General features: G+C 39.1%; 1 protein-coding gene across 3 annotated transcripts in view; it reads left to right on the forward strand.

Moving 5' to 3' along the window:
• The window catches only part of THEM4 (thioesterase superfamily member 4), a 73,068-nt gene that overhangs the window by 25,076 nt on the left and 30,811 nt on the right, over positions 1–17,181 (forward strand). For 2 of the 3 annotated variants that reach the window (XR_010729427.1, XM_066262117.1), the window contains exon 2: positions 9,850–10,036. Coding sequence is in view for 1 of the 3 variants with exons in the window: in XM_066262117.1 (XP_066118214.1) it covers positions 9,850–10,036 (187 nt within the window). In the remaining 2 variants the exon portion in view is untranslated. Of the gene's footprint in view, positions 1–4,961; positions 5,040–9,849; positions 10,037–17,181 lie in introns of all 3 variants that reach the window. The other variant, XR_010729428.1, reaches the window with a different exon arrangement.

Consider the following 17,181-nt stretch of genomic DNA (forward strand, 5'->3'; position numbering starts at 1 on the left):
TGTGGTTAGTAAATGCTGAAACTTGAGGATGCAAGGAAGCTACACTTAGAAAGCAGTGCTTCCCAAATCCACAGTAGACTTCCAGCGTAGAACAAGGCTGCTTTGGACAGTACAGGCAGTTTTTGCCATTGACCAATTTGTTTTCTTTCTTAATTTATATAAGTTCTTTTTTTTTTAATTTTTATTTTTATTTATTTTTTTTTCTTTACAGGGACAAAGAGAGTCAGAGAGAGGGATAGATAGGGACAGACAGACAGGAATGGAGAGAGATGAGAAGCATCAATCATCAGTTTTTCGTTGCGACACCTTAGTTGTTCATTGATTGCTTTCTCATATGTGCCTTGATCGCGGGCCTTCAGCAGACCGAATAACCCCTTGCTTGAGCCAGCGACCTTGAGTCTAAGCTGGTGAGCATTTTTTTATTTTGCTCAAGCCAGATGAGCCCGTGCTCAAACTGGCAACCTCGGGGTCTCGAACCTGGGTCCTCAGCATCCCAGTCCAACGCTTTATCCACTGCGCCATCGCCTAGTCAGGCTCTTAATTTATATAAGTTCTTAATTTCTTTAAGTCAAATAAGCAGAGCTCTTTTTATCCAATTCTGAAGAATGCACCCCACAGAGGCTGCGTTTGGGGCTGAAATTTGTGTTTCCCATAGCCATCACCCACATTTACATATAAGACAAGGCAAATGAAATCATGTACTCACAAAGAACAAAATCTAGCTCCTGCAGAACAGATAGCCAGACCGGAGCTTGCCACCCAAGGATGTCTTTCATTGCCCCACAAACATTTCACAACCTTCTAGAGTTAAACCTAGGTTGGGCCCTGAATCTAGCATCCCGAGACAGTTCCTGCTTAACCAACCAGAAACCCAGTGTGCACCAGAACTGAAACTACCTTTCCAACAACCTTATACCCAAAGTGAGAATAGAAACACGAATTAAAGCAACCACAGGGGTTGACCTGCCCACCTCCTTTTCGAAGCACTGAATGAAACATTCAATTGGCCACTCCACTTTGCCGCTGAGGCATGTTAGGCAGCCATTCTAGTGGTCAGCACCAAGTGGGAGTCTCCTATGAAAGAGTTCTTTTCAGAGACTCCCATCTGTAGTCACCAAATTTGTTATTGATCTCAAGAAGTTTGCCACTTGGGGTGCTCAATTCAAAGACATGGCTTTTACAAGGTAGTTTTATTTACGGTACTTGCAGCAAGTGATTTGGAGATGAGATTCATATCCAAAGTTCTGTCTTCCCAAGGAGAGGCTTAGCCATTGCTTATAATACTATTTCATCTGTAACCCAGGTCAGAAGAAGGATCCACTACCTTTGGGAAGCCAACTAAAAAGAACATGGAGGATGTCAAACTCCAGTTCTTTGTTAGAGACTGTCTAATTTTATCTAAGTGGGTTTCAACTTTTGCAGAAGTTATTATATAAATGCAATATACTAAGTTGGCAGACTGTATGACAAACTTCTGCCTAAGGGTTAAATTTCATGCATCAGTATTTGCTAAGAGGTGTACTTATAAAAACAAAATCAAAGGTTAATGATTGGAGAAAATTATAAACCAGTTTCTGAGTTTGTAAGGCTGTCAGTTGAGAGAGTTTTTAGATGTAAGACTAGAAGCATCCTTTGTAGTTTGAAATGTCTCTAATGATGTCATCAGGTACTCAGGCAAGCTCTGTTTGGCTTACACAGAATCAGTCACTGAGATTGTTTAAGCATCAGCTGTTGTGGTGATTTCTTTGACATTTATACCATGTCATTTAGCTGCAGTTTGTAATTGCAGTATTCAGGAAAAGGCAGTTTTGAGTTTCAAAGATTCCAAGTCAAAGGATGGGAGAAAAATTAGAAACATGTTGGACAGTCATAGGTAATTATTGGAAGAAAGTAGAAGAGTTCAAGATTCAGTCCAATTTGCAAGTAGCAAAAAAACAAAATCAAAAGACAATGGACAGCACTAACATATGACTAATATCCACAAAGGTATATTATAGTTCCTATTGAGACATAATTTTCTCTCTAATATCACCCCTATATTTACCAATGATAGCTAAATTAAGACTAATGTATCTGCAAAATAAGTCTGATTTCAATAAAATTGGTCTGGTTATTTGTACAAGTCTAGCAAGAACAGTAATCAACCATATAAACACTTTTAAATCTGCTTTGCTGGAATTTTTCATAAGGAATCTCCAGAATGAACTTTAGCCTCTCAAGGCTAAGAAGTCAAGCCACATAATTGCCATCAGACTTCACCTGTAATACCTATAGATTTAAATGAATTCCTCTCTTCTTCAGGTCCCCACTGTATTCTGAGGTTTCTCTTTGCATTTCCCAGGAAGCAACCTTCATTCTTCATCTGGAAAGACTGCTATGAACCTTGTAAGCAAGGTACCAGGCTCTTTTCCCAAAGGGATTTTTTTTAAGTGACAGAAGGGGAGATACTGAGACATACTCCCACCTGTGCCCCAACTGGGATCCACTTAGCAACTCCCATCTGGGGCCAATGCTAGAATTAACCAAGCTATCCTCAGCACCTGAGGCTGACATTTAACTGACCAACTGAGCTATCAGTGCCTAAGGCCAACACTCGAACCAATCAAGCCACTGCCTGCAGGAGGGGGAGAGAAGCAGATAACCATTTCTCTTGTGTGCGCTGACAGGGAAATGAACCTGGGATGTCCATATGGTGGGCTGTCACTATCCACTGAGCAAACCAGTTATTATGAATATATGCATTAATAATGCATTTAACCAAAGTGACAATAAAAGATTTTTAAAGGTTTTACTTTATTGATTTTTGAGGGCAGGTGGGACAAAGAAGTATCAACTCATAGTTACTTTAGTTGTTGATTGCTTGTTTGTTGTTTGTCATGTATGTGTGCCTTGACTGGGCAAGCCCAGGGTTTCAAACCCATGACCTCAGCACCCTAGGTCAAATGCTTTGTCCTCTGTGCCACCACAGTTCAGGCGACAATAAAAGATTTTAAAGACAAATACAGAAAGTTTACATAAATGTTAGCAAAATTTAGTAACTATTGAAGAGATTGAGTTTTCTTATGTAATCAAATACCTGATTTAGATAATATGAAACAAAATTATTTTGATAAAACACAGAATCTGCTTGCTAAGCAGAACACTTTTTCATTGTATCAGTAGCAAACCAATAGTCCTTTTTAACAGAGAGAGAAAACTTAACTCTAATTTTGCATTATCTTACTTTTGATATTTAAATTTGCTTTCTTGATAAAATTTACTTTAGTCTTCTTCAGCTTGACCTCAGATAAAACTTTCTCAGAATTTCTTTTCTACAAACCTATAATTTCCCTTTTTACATTTAGGTTTTGTCCTTTTCTGCCCCCCACGCTTCCTCTTTCTTTTTCATCTGAAACAACCAACTTACTTTAGGGCAGAATTACTAAATTTCCTTGCCCTCAAAAATAACTATAATCTCCATATCTTATACATTCTTTACTGAAAACATATTTTCTTCCATAGTTTTTTGGGTTTTTTTGAGGAGGGGAGGCAGGGACAGACTCCCGCATGTATCTGGACCAGGATCCACTGAGCAAGCCTACTAGGAAGTGATGCTCTTCCTATCTAGGTATTGCTCTGTTGCTCAGAAGAGCTCTTCTTAGTGCTTGAGTGGGAGACCATAGAGCCATCCTCAGCACCCAGGGCCTACTCAGTCCAATCGAGCCATAGCTGCAGGAGGAGAAGAGAGAGAGAGAGAGAGAGAGAGAGAGAGAAAAATGAGAGAGGGAAGGGTAGAGAAGCAGATGGGCGCTTCTGTGTGCCCTGACCGGAAATCGAACCCAGGACATCCACACGGTGGGTCAATGCTCTACCACTGAGCCTTTCTTCCATATTAATTAGGATTCTTAACCCTTAGAAATTTTAATTTCTAGCTACAGCTAAAAATCAATTAACATTCTTATTTGGTAATGACTTAGATATTCAGTGAATATCCATCATTTAATTTAGCTATAAAAACTTTAAAGGTTCAAGGCCCTGGCCGGTTGGCTCAGTGGTAGAGCATCGGCCTGGTGTACAGAAGTCCCGGGTTCGATTCCCAGCCAGGGCACACAGGAGAAGCGCCCATCTGCTTCTCCACCCCTCCCCCTCTCCTTCCTCTCTGTCTCTCTCTTCCCTTCCCGCAGCCGAGGCTCCATTGGAGCAAAGATGGCCCGGGCGCTGGGGATGGCTCCTTGGCCTCTGCCCCAGGTGCTAGAGTGGCTCTGGTCGCAACAGAGCGACACCCCGGAGGGGCAGAGCATCGCCCCCTGGTGGGCAGAGCATCGCCCCCTGGTGGGCGTGCCGGGTGGATCCCGGTCGGGCGCATGCGGGAGTCTGTCTATCTCTTCCCCGTTTCCAGCTTCAGAAAAATATAAATAAATAAATAAATAAATAAATAAATACTTTAAAGGTTCAAGTTACCAGAGATTTAGAAAACCATTTTTAAGTACACATATATAGTATAATTACTGCTAAAGAATTAACCTAAAAGAAACATTTTGTACTACTTAAATTCATTTAATATACTTGCTTCTAACAAGTTTGGATTACTTATGAGAATCTTATCATACCAAGTTATTTTTCTTGCTGTGTTTTTTAACAAAGATAATATGAACTTATTTGACTAATAAACCCAGGTAGAATAAAAGCACTATTTAATGCTAATGATTCTAAAGATAAGCTTATTTAACCAAACCAAACTCAAAACCTGCTAAAACATAGAATATTTTCTCAGTTCATGTGATTCTGAAAAGCATTTGGGTTTCTGTTAATTTTTGAGAGTTATCATAAAAGTACTTGTTTGTTTAAGCCAATTTAGTATTACAAATTAGTACCATTCAGCAGTATATGCTATATCTAGAATGTATAGACATACATAAACACACAAATAAACATAGAGATCTCATAGCTTTCATTTTAAAATGTTAGCTTTTGTGTCCCAGGTACAATGAAAAACTCAGAGGAAAAACTGGATCCCAATGATGTTTCTGACAGATGGACTAAGTGAAGATTTTGCTCAGGTGACCAAAGCTTTGCATGCTGCAAGAATTTCTTTAAAGCTACCTTTAAATTAATTTATATTCGATCAAAGAGTATATTCCATTCTCTTTGAGAGGCCTGGGATCCTCTCCTTCAAGGATACACCGTGTTTTTTTAAAGGGCACACCTTAACATGGACTTGTTGACAAACACAAACAACAGAAAATGAAAGTGAGTATTCATAATCAAGGTGAAAAACTCAGCAAGAAAAAAGAGTAGCTTCAGAAAACCTGAATTTAAAGTAGCAGCTTTTCATAGAGGAAGATGGCAGTGGGATGAAGAATGAGCTCAGGATGGCTGCTGCCACAGGTCTTGAGACAAAGTAGATGGGGGAGGGTAAGAAGAAGCCTCAGACGCTATTTTATCTCTTACTTCCAAGTCAATAAAATACATCCAAAACAAGATGGATACACAGGTAGTACACAAACAAGACAAATTAAGTACTCTTCTATCCAAACTTCAGATAACCAGAGGTTGTTTCTTCTCTTAAAAGTAAAACAAATGAGCCTGACCAGGCAGTGGCACAGTGGATAGAGCATCAGACTGGGACCTAGAGGACCCAGGTTGGAAACCCAGAGGTTGCCAGCTTGAGCGCAGGCTCACCAGTCTGAGCACAGGGTACTGGCTTGAGCCCAAAGGTCGCTGGCTTGAAGCCCAAGGTGGTTTGCTTAAGCCCAGGGTTGCTGTCTTGAGCAAGGGGTCACTCACTCTGCTGTAGCCCCCCAGTCAAGGCACATATGAGAAAACAATCAATGAACAAGCAATCAGCAACAAAGAATTGATGATTCTCATCTCTCTCCCTTCCTGTCCGTCTGTCCCTATCTGTCCCTCTCTCTGACTTTCTGTCTCTGTCAAAAAGGAAAAGTAAAAAAATGGCCCTACGGTTCGAAACCCTGGGCTTGCCTGGTCAAGGCACGTATGGGAGTTGATGCTTCCTGCTCCTCTCTCTCTCTCTCTCTCTCTCTCTCTCTCTCCCCTCTGAAAAAATGAATAAATAAAAATATAAAAATAAATCTTAAAAAAAAAAAGATGGCCCTGGCTGGTTGGCTCAGCAGTAGAGCATAGATCTGGTATGTGGATGTCCCGGGTTCAATTCTTGGTCAGGGCACACAGGAGACATGACCATCTGCTTCTCCACCCCCCTACCTTCTCTACTTCTCTCTTCCCCTCCAGCAGCCATGATTTGTTTGGAGCAAGTTGGCCCCATGCTCTGAGGATGGCTCCATGGCCTTGCCTGAGGTGCAAAAAAGAGCTTGGAAGCTCAGCAACTGAACAATACCCCAAATGGACCTAGCATCACCTGTTAGAGGGCTTGCTGGGTGGATCCTGGTGGGGGTGCATGCGGGAATCTGACATCCCACTTCTCACTTAAAAAAAAATGTGAAAAAAATGATACCAAGGGAGCCTAGAACATATTATCAGGAGAAGCAACCTCCCAGCAGCCAAGCCTCTACCAGGCATGGCCAACATATGGCCCAGATCCGGCCCGCATAATGAGTTTATGTGGCCCATGATTAAATTTTTTATTTTCTCTGCTACTTTAAAATCTCAGCTACTGAGAAGCAGAAGCATCTTTGATTATTGGAAATCAAGATGTTTAAGAAGATAGTGATATGCGGAAAAGAATTCCGCGTGTGACTAATCTAGGGTTAACTTCCAATAATTGGTCAAATGGATTTGCGATACTTCTTTATTTTTTAAAAAAATTCCATTATAAAGATTTACAACTTTTGTACTCGTCTGTACTCGATATGAACTGACATTTAGCAGCGATGTGAAACCCACATTCTTTTAGGTGGACTTTGCCAGTGCGCACCCAAAGTCAAACAATTTGTTACTTTTATGGTCAAGTGTGCTAAATTAGGTGGCATTGTAGCATAGACAATAGCTGTAGTTGATAACTGAAAACGTGTCCAGGCTATTTGTAAAACAAAATAATTGTTTTATTTGCAATATAACCCATTCAAGCTCATTCTATTAATTAAATATTGTTTCAATTAATTTCTATACAGTTTGGATATTTATACAGTATGTAATTACATTTTTTATTAAAATAATATTGTATATTAAATTTTTTTTCACTCACATTTATTCATAAATTACATAATAAAATTTTGTTTACTTAAATTGTTTTTGTATTTAACATTTTTTCATTTTAATATTTCATCCGGCCAGTGAAAAAAATTTTCTTTCTAATCTGGCCCGGGGGCAAAAACTGTTGGCCATCCCTACTCTAGACAAACCAGTCTCAGTGGCCACTCAGGGTCAGCTGCTAGTGTCCACACCCTGCTGAGAGCTACAGTACCCTGGGAAGGTGGCCAAGAGACCATCTCCTCATAAGGAGGCAGTGGTATTGTAGTAGGATGGTCTGAGTTAATAACAGGTCATCTTCTCTTTCCCTATTTTGCTTAGATTCTGGCAACACTGGCCTCTTATTAGGTTCCTCTAGCTTCACCATGACCTCACATTTCCTTTGAATTATCTACTAACGGCAGTCCAGTTCTGAAGAGTGCATTCTAGTAGGCTATCATGAGGAATTGAACTTGGATTTTCTATTCTCTTAGTTATAGACTCAAACTTCCAAAATAGAGATGCAGAAATATAGACAAAACAAACATAGTCTACCAAAAACAAAGAGATAAATGGGTATAGTACAATAATCCTGATCTACCCTCAGAAAAAGGCCCACAGTTAAATTAAAAATGCAGATTAGATGGTTTTGTCCTAAGGGAGAGAAGACCCAAATAGAGAGCAAGGATTCCTAACTGCAGCAACCTACCCCAGGTCTACCAAACTGTAGATCAAATTCCAAAGATATTTCCTTATTGCATACAAGTCATGTGCATAGGCCAACCAGTGCCTGCCGGGGAAAGAGCCGCCTATACCCCACAGCAGAACAGCTTTGGCATCTGCTTACCACTCAAAAAGGGGAACCCCAGCCAGGCCAGCCTAACATGGGCATCATCAGTTCCTGGCTGGCTTGCCAAAGTGTTATCGAGTTAGTGTGCCCAAAATTTCAAGTGTCAGAGTTTGGAGTAAGGAAAGGTTTAGGGAACCAACCAAGAAGACAGGAGACCTAATAGTGCCTCAACTCCATCATGTTCACTGGACTTGGTGAAGGGTTAGGGGAACAGTTACGTGGAAGTGCTGGTGGGTCAAGTTTTAATTAGAGGGCCTTGGAGCTTGGCCATTGATGGTAAAGGGGCATCAACACCACATCTTCCTGGACAATGGACACTTTGCTTCTGAAAGGGTTCCAGTGTTCAAGTGTCTTGGTTCTTTGGTTCCATGGTGGGGAAAGGTTGGCAAACTTTGGTTCCAAGTGTAGCTAGAGATCCAGGTTCTCTCCATGCTGCTTTAGCCAGTGGTCCCCAATCTTTTTTGGGCCACAGACCTGTTTAATGTCAGAAAGTATTTTCACGGACCGGCCTTTAGGGTGGGACGGATAAATGCACAAAATAAAATTATGCGACTGGTGTAAAAACTGGCATTTTTAAATATAATTGTCGAACTTACGAGACAAGCATCAAGAGTGAGTCTTAGACAGATGTAACAGAAGGAATCTGGTCATTTTTAAAAAATAAAACATCGTTCAGACTTAAATATAAATAAAACAGAAATTATTTATTTTTTCTCTGCGGACCAGTACCAAATGGCCCACGGACCAGTACTGGTCCGCAGCCCGGGGATTGGGGACCACTGGTTTTAACTGTATGACTTGCAGTTTTGGTCTATTTTCTCATAAAAGCAACTCAGTATCTCGTTAAACAGGATAGGACCATTTTGAGTTCTGCAATTATAAGTTCATGTTACTGCTTTGCTTAAAACTTCTGAAGACTCTACATCAGCGGTTCTCAACCTGTGGGTCGCGACCCCAGTGGGGTCGCCTAAAGCCATCGGAAAATACATAATGCATATCAGGTATTTACATTCCGAATCATAACTGTAGCAAAATTACAGTTATGAAGTAGCCACCAAAATTATTTTTTGGTTTGGGGTCACCGCAACATGAGGAACTGTATTGCGGGGTCACGGCATTAGAAAGGTTGAGAACCACTGAAAAAAAGTATTTTATCACTCAGTCCCACCTTTGTGATTCTTTAAAAACTTTTTTAATTAGCTTCATCCTAGGAAATAACATGTGTGGCCCTGGCCAATTAGCTCAGTCGGTTAAGAGAGTCCTCCCGAAACGAAGTTATGGATTTGATTCCAGTCAGGGCGCACTCAGGAATCAACCAACAAATGCGTAACTGAGTGGAACAACAAATGAATGCTTTCCTTCCCCCTCACCTCTCTCTTCCTTCCTCTGTCTCTCTCAAAATCAATCAATAAATAAAATCCTGGCTGGATAGCTTAGTTGGTTGGAGTGTCGTCCCTATGCAGACTCCCCAGTCAGGGCACGTACAGGAGCAGCTCGGTGTTCCTGTGCCTCTCTCCCTGCTGAAAGAAAGAGAGAAAGAGGAAGGGAGGGAGGGAAGGAGGGTGTGAGAAAAAGAGAGAGAAAGAAAAGGAAGAAAAAAGAGGGAGAGAGGGAAGGAGAAAAGGAAAGAAAGGATGGAGGGAAGGAGGAAGGGAGAGAGGGAGGGAGGGAGGGAGGGAGGGAGGGAGGAGAGAAGGAGAGAGAGAAAGAAGAGAAAGAAAGGTTGAATCAGGGAATCCTTGAAATTTGCTCCCATTCAAATGACAAGCTTCTGGAAAAGGAAAAGTGCAGAAGAGTCTTTAAAAATAGGGGAATATGTTATGACATAGAATGTACCTCCCATTACTCTTCCTTTATTTCCGGTCTTTCAGAGTTCCTTTCCTCTTAAGAACATCATTCATGAGAATCATTCTCTCCCCAAACCCTGCTGGAGCAAGGGCATGAGACTCCTCTTTGACCAGATGATGAAGAAATGTGAAGATGGCTCCTGGATATGTTTTCCATCACATACGTATGGATCAACTAAAATGAGTCAAGATTTCTCAGCCTTCATTCGTGGTAGGAACTGTCCCATTAAGAAAATTATATAGCAAAAACATAAAACTAAGAACAGATTGAAGCACTGGTTACCACTTGAAAAAAGAAAGACTATTATGCAGGGTTTTCTTTATTTTCCAGTTTTATAGGTCAGAAATCTCAGTGAATTTTATACATTGTGGGAAGGCATAAGACCTTTTGCCAAGAATAAGACTGCTTCCCACTCTGGCATCCTTATCACCATTAGCAGGAATGAACAAGGAAGCCCAGAGAGCCACCCTCCCACAGCCCCCTCATTTCTCTTGTGTTGAGGCTGTTATCAGTAATTTCATCTTACCATTTATCCCAGTATATTACTCTGCCACTGTAAAGAACTGTAGGATGCTTAGGTCTCCCCCTAATCTCCTATACTTATAACTCCCAAGCAGTTGTGGGTTTCAAATAATTTAACAACTGGTTCTCTGCCCTAATGACCCTTTAAAGCAGTGGTCCCCAACCATTTTGGGCCACGGACCGGTTTAATGTCAGAAAATATTTTCATGGACTGGCCTTTAGGGTGGGATGGATAAATGCACGAAATAAAATTATGCAACTGGCGTAAAAACTGTGGTATTTTTAAGCATAATTGTCGAACTTATGAGACAAGCATCAAGAGTGAGTCTTAGACGGATGTAACAGAGGGAATCTGGTAATTTTTAAAAAATAAAACATCATTCAGACTTAAATAAAAATAAAATTGAAATCATGTAAGTTATTTATTCTTTCTCTGTGGACCTGTACCAAATGGCCCATGGACTGGTACCGGTCTGCAGCCTAGGGGTTGGGGACCAGTTTTAAAGTATAAAAAATGATATACCGAAAGTTAGTTTATTATTTTGTGCATTTAATACTTAAAGAAGAACAAAAAAAGAGGTATACAAAACTAGATTATGAGTTTTAAAATATTAATGAAAGAATATTAACTAATACATGACAAAAAACTTATTTAAGATATTTCCATATTGCTTCTTGATTGCCGTCCTCACTTGCAATTTTTTTCACCTATGGACAGAATGAACATCACTGTGGGGGCTTAGAATACGCTGTAGCGCAGATGAACGTTAGAAAAGAGTAAGGAATGTAAATTTGTGTTTTCCACATTGGGCAGCTGCCCAGGCGCCCACTTGAGAGAAATCCCTGATTAAAAGTTCCATTTTAACAACCGATTTGCCAAACTCAACAAAAGATCAGGTATCAGTTCGGCCAAACCAGTGCGAACTGGCTGAATCCCACCACTGCTCCTTCTCCACCTCCAGCACACACACATTAGATATACTTTCTGTTCTTCTGTTGTGTGTGAGGAGAGCTTTCTAATTAAGACTTTTTTTTAATTTTCTTTATTTATTAATTTTTAGACAGAGGGGAGAGACAGAGAGAGAGAAAGAAAGAGGGGGGGAGAAACAGGAAGCGTCAACTCGTAGTAGTTGCTCCCTGTATGTGCCTTGACCAGGCAAGCCCAAGGATTTGAACCGGTAACCTCAGCATTCCAGGCCAATGCTTTATCCACTGCGCCACCACAGGTCAGGCAAATTAAGACTTTTTTTTTAAGCAGTTTCAGGTTTACAGAAAAATGAGTGGAAAGTAGAGGTCCCATATACTCCTTACCCTCCCACCCGATTTGCTGCTATTATTAATACCTTGCATTAGTGTAGTGCCTCTATTATAACTGATGAGCCAGTATTGATACATTATTATTAACTAAAGTTCATACTTTACATTAAGGTTCACTCTAAGTTATGGGCTTTGACAAATGTAAAATGACATGTTATCAATCATAAAAGTATCATACTGAATAGTTTCACTGCCCGAAAAATGCTCTCTGCTTCTGTCCGCCCCTCCCTCCTTCCCTCTGAACCCTTGGCAGCCATTGATCTTTGCACTGCCTCCATAGTCTTGCCTTTTCCAGAATGCCATGTAGTTGGAGTCATTTTCAAATTTTCTTTCGCCTAATATGCAGTTACAAAGTACATTTATTTTTCTTTTACAGCACTTATCATCTGACATACTTTGTGTTTTCTTTTTGTAATAGTTTGTCGTTCACCACTAGTGGGTGAGCTTCATGTTTTATTTCCTACTGTATTTCTGGTGCTTAGAACAGTACCCAATACATAGTAAGTGCATTACAAGTATTTGTAAGAAGATGAGAGAAGAGAGAAAACATACCAGGGGACCCATGTAAGAGGTTCTATCCTTTTATTCTTTAAAATGTGGTGCCAGATCCCTAAGATAGAAATTGGGAAGAGGCCCTGGCTGGTGGCTCAGTGGATAGAGCATCAGCCTGGCATATGGACATCTTGGTTGGATTCCCAGTTAGAACACAAAGGAGAAGCGACCAACCGACCATCTGCTTCTTCCTGCTCCCTCTCTTGCTTTCTCTCCCTCTTCCCCTCCTGCAGCCAGTGGCTCAGTTGGTTTGAACTTGGCTCTTGAGGCACTGAGGATAGCTCAGTTGGTCTGAGTGCATCAGCCTCAGGTGCTGAAATAGCTCAGTACTCAAGCATCAGCCCCAGAAAGGGTTGCTGGGTGGATCCCAGTCAGGGTGCATGCAGGACTCTGCCTCACTATCTCCCCTCCAATCACCTAAAAAAAAAAAAAGAAAAAGAAATTAGGAAGAGTAGTGAACCACCTTCTTTTCTCTCCATTGCTTTATTGAAACAAACAAGAAGCCAGAAGTTTAACGTAATATATACCTCATGTATGTTTGGGGAAAATACCCAAGGAATAGTAACTCCCCACAGTTGTTTAAGCCATTAGTTTATTTTGTTAAGGCATATCAAAAATTTTTATTAGCCAATAAAGTCTTTTTCTTGGCCTTTTATTAATTTTTAAAATTTAGATATTAAATTTAATGGAGTGCATTGATCAATAAGAGTACATAGGTTTCAGGTGAACACCTCCATAGCATTTGAACTGTTGATTGCGTTGTGTGCCCATCACCCAAAGTCAAATCATTTTCTGTCAATGCCACGGACCAGCGCGGCTAGTAATTCTGGGTCCTGAGGGAGAACGGTGCAGAATTAAGAAAATAGACTTACTGAGAAAAGAGGATGGGATCGGGAGTCCTCTTGAATGCTAATGGCAATATTTGAGAGCACCATAGCCCCCAGTTTGCTTTATTATATAGCCATATGCAAATAAGGAAGTCTTTTATACAAAGTCACACATCTAAGGCAAAAACAGGAACTCTCTTAAGGCAATTAACAGGAATCCCCTCACCATGCATAAGTGAAATCAACCAACATCTGAACAAACAAAGAGTAAGAGGAAGGGCATGTAAATTGCTTCCAGCAACTTAAGCAAGCAAGTGAAGTGGGGCTATGGAATGAGTGCAAATACTCAGCTTCAGAGCCAATATGGAGGTGGGGGGGAGAACTTAGCCTTTTGCTAAGCCTCAAATTTACAAAGGCTTTTTGCCACTTGCAGTCTACCACGTCACCATGTATTTGTCCTCCCAAACTCTCCTCCCAGCCTCCCCAGTAACCATTTTACTTTAATCTATGTCTATGAGTCTCAGTTTTATATCCCACCTATGTGTGAAATCATATACCTACTTCTTAGCTTTTTCTGATTTACTTATTTCATTCAGTATAATGTTCTCAAGGTCCATCCATATTGTAAATAATAATATATCATCATTTCTTATGGCTAAGTAGTATTTCATTATATATATATATATATATATATATGTACTGCCTCTTCTTTATCCAATCTCTATCGAGGGACACTTTGGTTGTTTCCATGTCTTGGTCACTGTGAATAATGCAATGATGAACATAAGGGTGCCTGTGTCTTTATGTACCAACATTTTTTATTTTGGGGGGTAGATACCCAGTAGAGGGATTGCTGGGTCATATGGTAATTCTAGTCTTAATTTTTTAAGGTGCCACCATACTGTCTTCCGTAATGGCTGTACCAGTTTATATTCCCACTAGAAGTGAATGAGGGTTCCTTTTTCTCCACACCCTCTCCAACACTTGTTATTACCTGTCTTAATAACAACCAGTCTAACATTGAGAGGTGGTATCCCATTGTAGTTTAATTTGTATTTCTCTAATAGCTAGCAAAGATGAGCATCTTTTCATGTTTATTGGCCATTTGTATGTCTTCTTGGGAGAATTGTCTGTTCAGGACCTCTCCCCATTTTTAAATTGGATTTTTGGTTTGTTGCTGAGCTTTGTGAGTTCTGTATATATTTTAAATATTAACCCCTTATCACAGCTGTTGTTTGTGAATATCAGCTCCTATTTGGTTGTCTACCTTTTTGTTTTGTTGTCGATTTCTTTTGCTGTGCAGAAGCTTTTTATTTTGATTAGTTCCATTCATTTATTTTTGCCTTTACTTCCTTTGCCTTTGGAGTCAAATATATTGAATATTCCCTATGACCAAGGTCCATAAGTTTAGAACATATGTTTTCTTCCAAGTAATTTATTGTTTCAGATCTTATATTTAGGTCTTTGATTCATTCTGAATTAATTTTTGTGCATGAGGACAAACTGTAGTGAAGTGTCATTGTTTTGCATGTGGCTTTCCAGTTTTCTCAGTGCCATTTATTGAGAGTCTTCCTTTCTCCATTGTGTGCTTTTGGCTCCTTTGGCAGAGATGATTTGTCCATATATATATTTCTGGGTCCTCGATTCTGTTCCATTGGTCTTTATGTCTGTTTTCTGCCAATACCATACAGTTTTAATTATCATGGTTCTACAGTATAATTTAGAGTCAGGTGGTGTGACACCTCCAGCTCCATTCTTTTTTCTTAGGATTGTTTTGGCTAGTCAGAATCTTTTATGGTTCCATACAAATCTGGTGATTTTTTTGTTCTATTTCTTTAAAAAAATGACATTGAGATTTTAACGAGGATTGCATAACTTTATTTATTGCTCTGTGTAATATGGCCATTTTAACCATGTTGATCCTTCTAATCCATGAACATGGAATATTTTTCCACTTCATTCTGTTTTTTTCAATTTTGTTTAATAATGCTTTTTAGTTTTCAGAAATGGGTCTTTCACATCCTTTGTTAAGTTTATTCCTACATATTTTATTTTTATTGTTGTAATTATAAAAGGGATTTTTTTTTTCAATTCATTTTCTGAAGTTTTGTTTTGGCATATAGGAAAGCAATAGACTTTTATATATTGATTTTGTTTCCTGCAACTTTACTATATTTATTTATTGTTTCTAATAGTTTTTTGGTGGAGTCTTTGGAGTTTTCTATATACAGGATCATGTCATTTGCAAAAAGTGATACCTTTACTTTTTATTTCCCTATATGCATACATTTTATTTATTTCTTTTACCCGATTGCTCTGGCTAGGACTTCTATTACTATGTTGAACAAGAGTGGAGAGAGTGGACATCTTTGTCTTGTTCCTGATTTTAGAGGAAAAGCTTTCAGTTTTTCACCATATACTATAGTATAATATTGGCTGATGGTTTGTCATATATGGCCTTTATTATGTTGAGGCACTTTCCTTCTATACCCATTTTTTGAGTATTTTAAATATAAAGGGATGTTGTCTGTTATTGAATGCCTTTTCTGCATCTGTTGAGACAATCATATGATTTTTGTTCTTTGTTCTGTTGATGTGGTATATTACATTGATGGATTTGCATATGTTGAACCATCCTTGTGCTCCTGGAATGAATCCTACTTGATCACGATGTATTTTTTAATATGTTGTTGTATTCGATTTGTTAGTATTTTGTGTAGGGTTTTTGCATCTGTATTTATTAGAGATATTGGCCTGTAGTTTTCTTTCTTTGTATTTTCCTTGCCAGGTTTTGGTATCAAAGTTATGTTGGCCTCATAAAATGTGTTAGGAAGTATTGCTTCTTCTGTTTTTTGGAAGACTTTGAGAAGGATAGGTATCAAATCTTCTTTGAATGTTTGGTAGAATTCACTAGTGTAGCCATCTGGTCCTGGACTTTTATTTTTAGGGAAGTTTTTGGTAATTGTTTCTATTTCCTCCCTGCTTATGGGTTTTCCACTTCTTCGTGACTCAGTCTAGGAAGACTATATAGTTCTAGGAACTTATCTGTTTCTTCTAGATTGTTGAATTAGTAGCATATAATTTTTCATAGTATTCTATTATTATCCTTTATATAGCTTTAATGTCTGTTGTAATTTTTTCTCTTTCATTTAATCAGTTTAAATACCATCTTCAGCCCTGACCAGATAGCTCAGTTGGAGAATCATCCCAAAGCACAGACATTGCTGGTTCAATCCCTAGTCAGGGCACATGCAGGAACAGATTGATGTTCCTCTTCCTCTCTCTCTTTCTCTCTATCTCTCCCTTCCTCTCTAAAATAAAAATAAATAAATAAACATTTTAAAAAAATAAAAAAATACCATCTTCAGCTAATGACAAAAGAAAGGCATAGGGAAGGAAATAGTTGTGGGGAGATTACCAGGGAAAGCATGGCAAACAAGGGTAAGGTTTGTTAAGCAAATTTTGTTTATATGAGTCCTCTTTCTTGTTTCCTTAGTGAGGCTAACCAGGGGATTGTCAATTTTATTGTTCTTTTCAAAGAACCAGATCTTTGTTGTTTTAATTTTTCTATAGGTTTTTGTTCTCTATTTCATTTAGTTCTGCTCTATTTTTTACTATTTCCTTTCTTCTGCTGACTTTGGGTTGCCTTTGTTCTCCTTTTCCTAGTTACTTAAGATGCGATGTTAGGTTGTTTAGTTGGTATCTTTCCATAGGCTTGGGAACTTCTCGTCAATTATTTGTTTGGATGTGCTCTCCATACCCTTCTCCCTCTCATCTTCTGATATATCCATTATTTTTGCATTCCTCTTTCTGATGGAGTTAGACAATTCTCATAGAGCTCTTTTTTTTTTTTTTTTTTTTAGTCTCTCTCTCTCTTCCCTCTCTAGCATCTCTAGTTGCCTGCCTTCAATGTCACTGATTCTCTCCTCTATCTGGCCTGTTCTAGTAGCTAAACTTGCTAGCTCATTTTTCAATTCATGTATTGAATTCTTCATCTGTTTTTAAAGTTTCGATCTCCTTGAGGTACTCGTTTTTTTTTCTGAGTTCATTAAATTGCCAATCAGTGTTTTCTTGTTATCTTGTTGAGAATTTCAGAACTTCAATTTTGAATTCTCTATCATTTAACTGCAAGATTTC

This window comes from Saccopteryx bilineata, chromosome 2 (assembly GCF_036850765.1).
Source record: "Saccopteryx bilineata isolate mSacBil1 chromosome 2, mSacBil1_pri_phased_curated, whole genome shotgun sequence".
NCBI lineage: Eukaryota > Metazoa > Chordata > Mammalia > Chiroptera > Emballonuridae > Saccopteryx > Saccopteryx bilineata.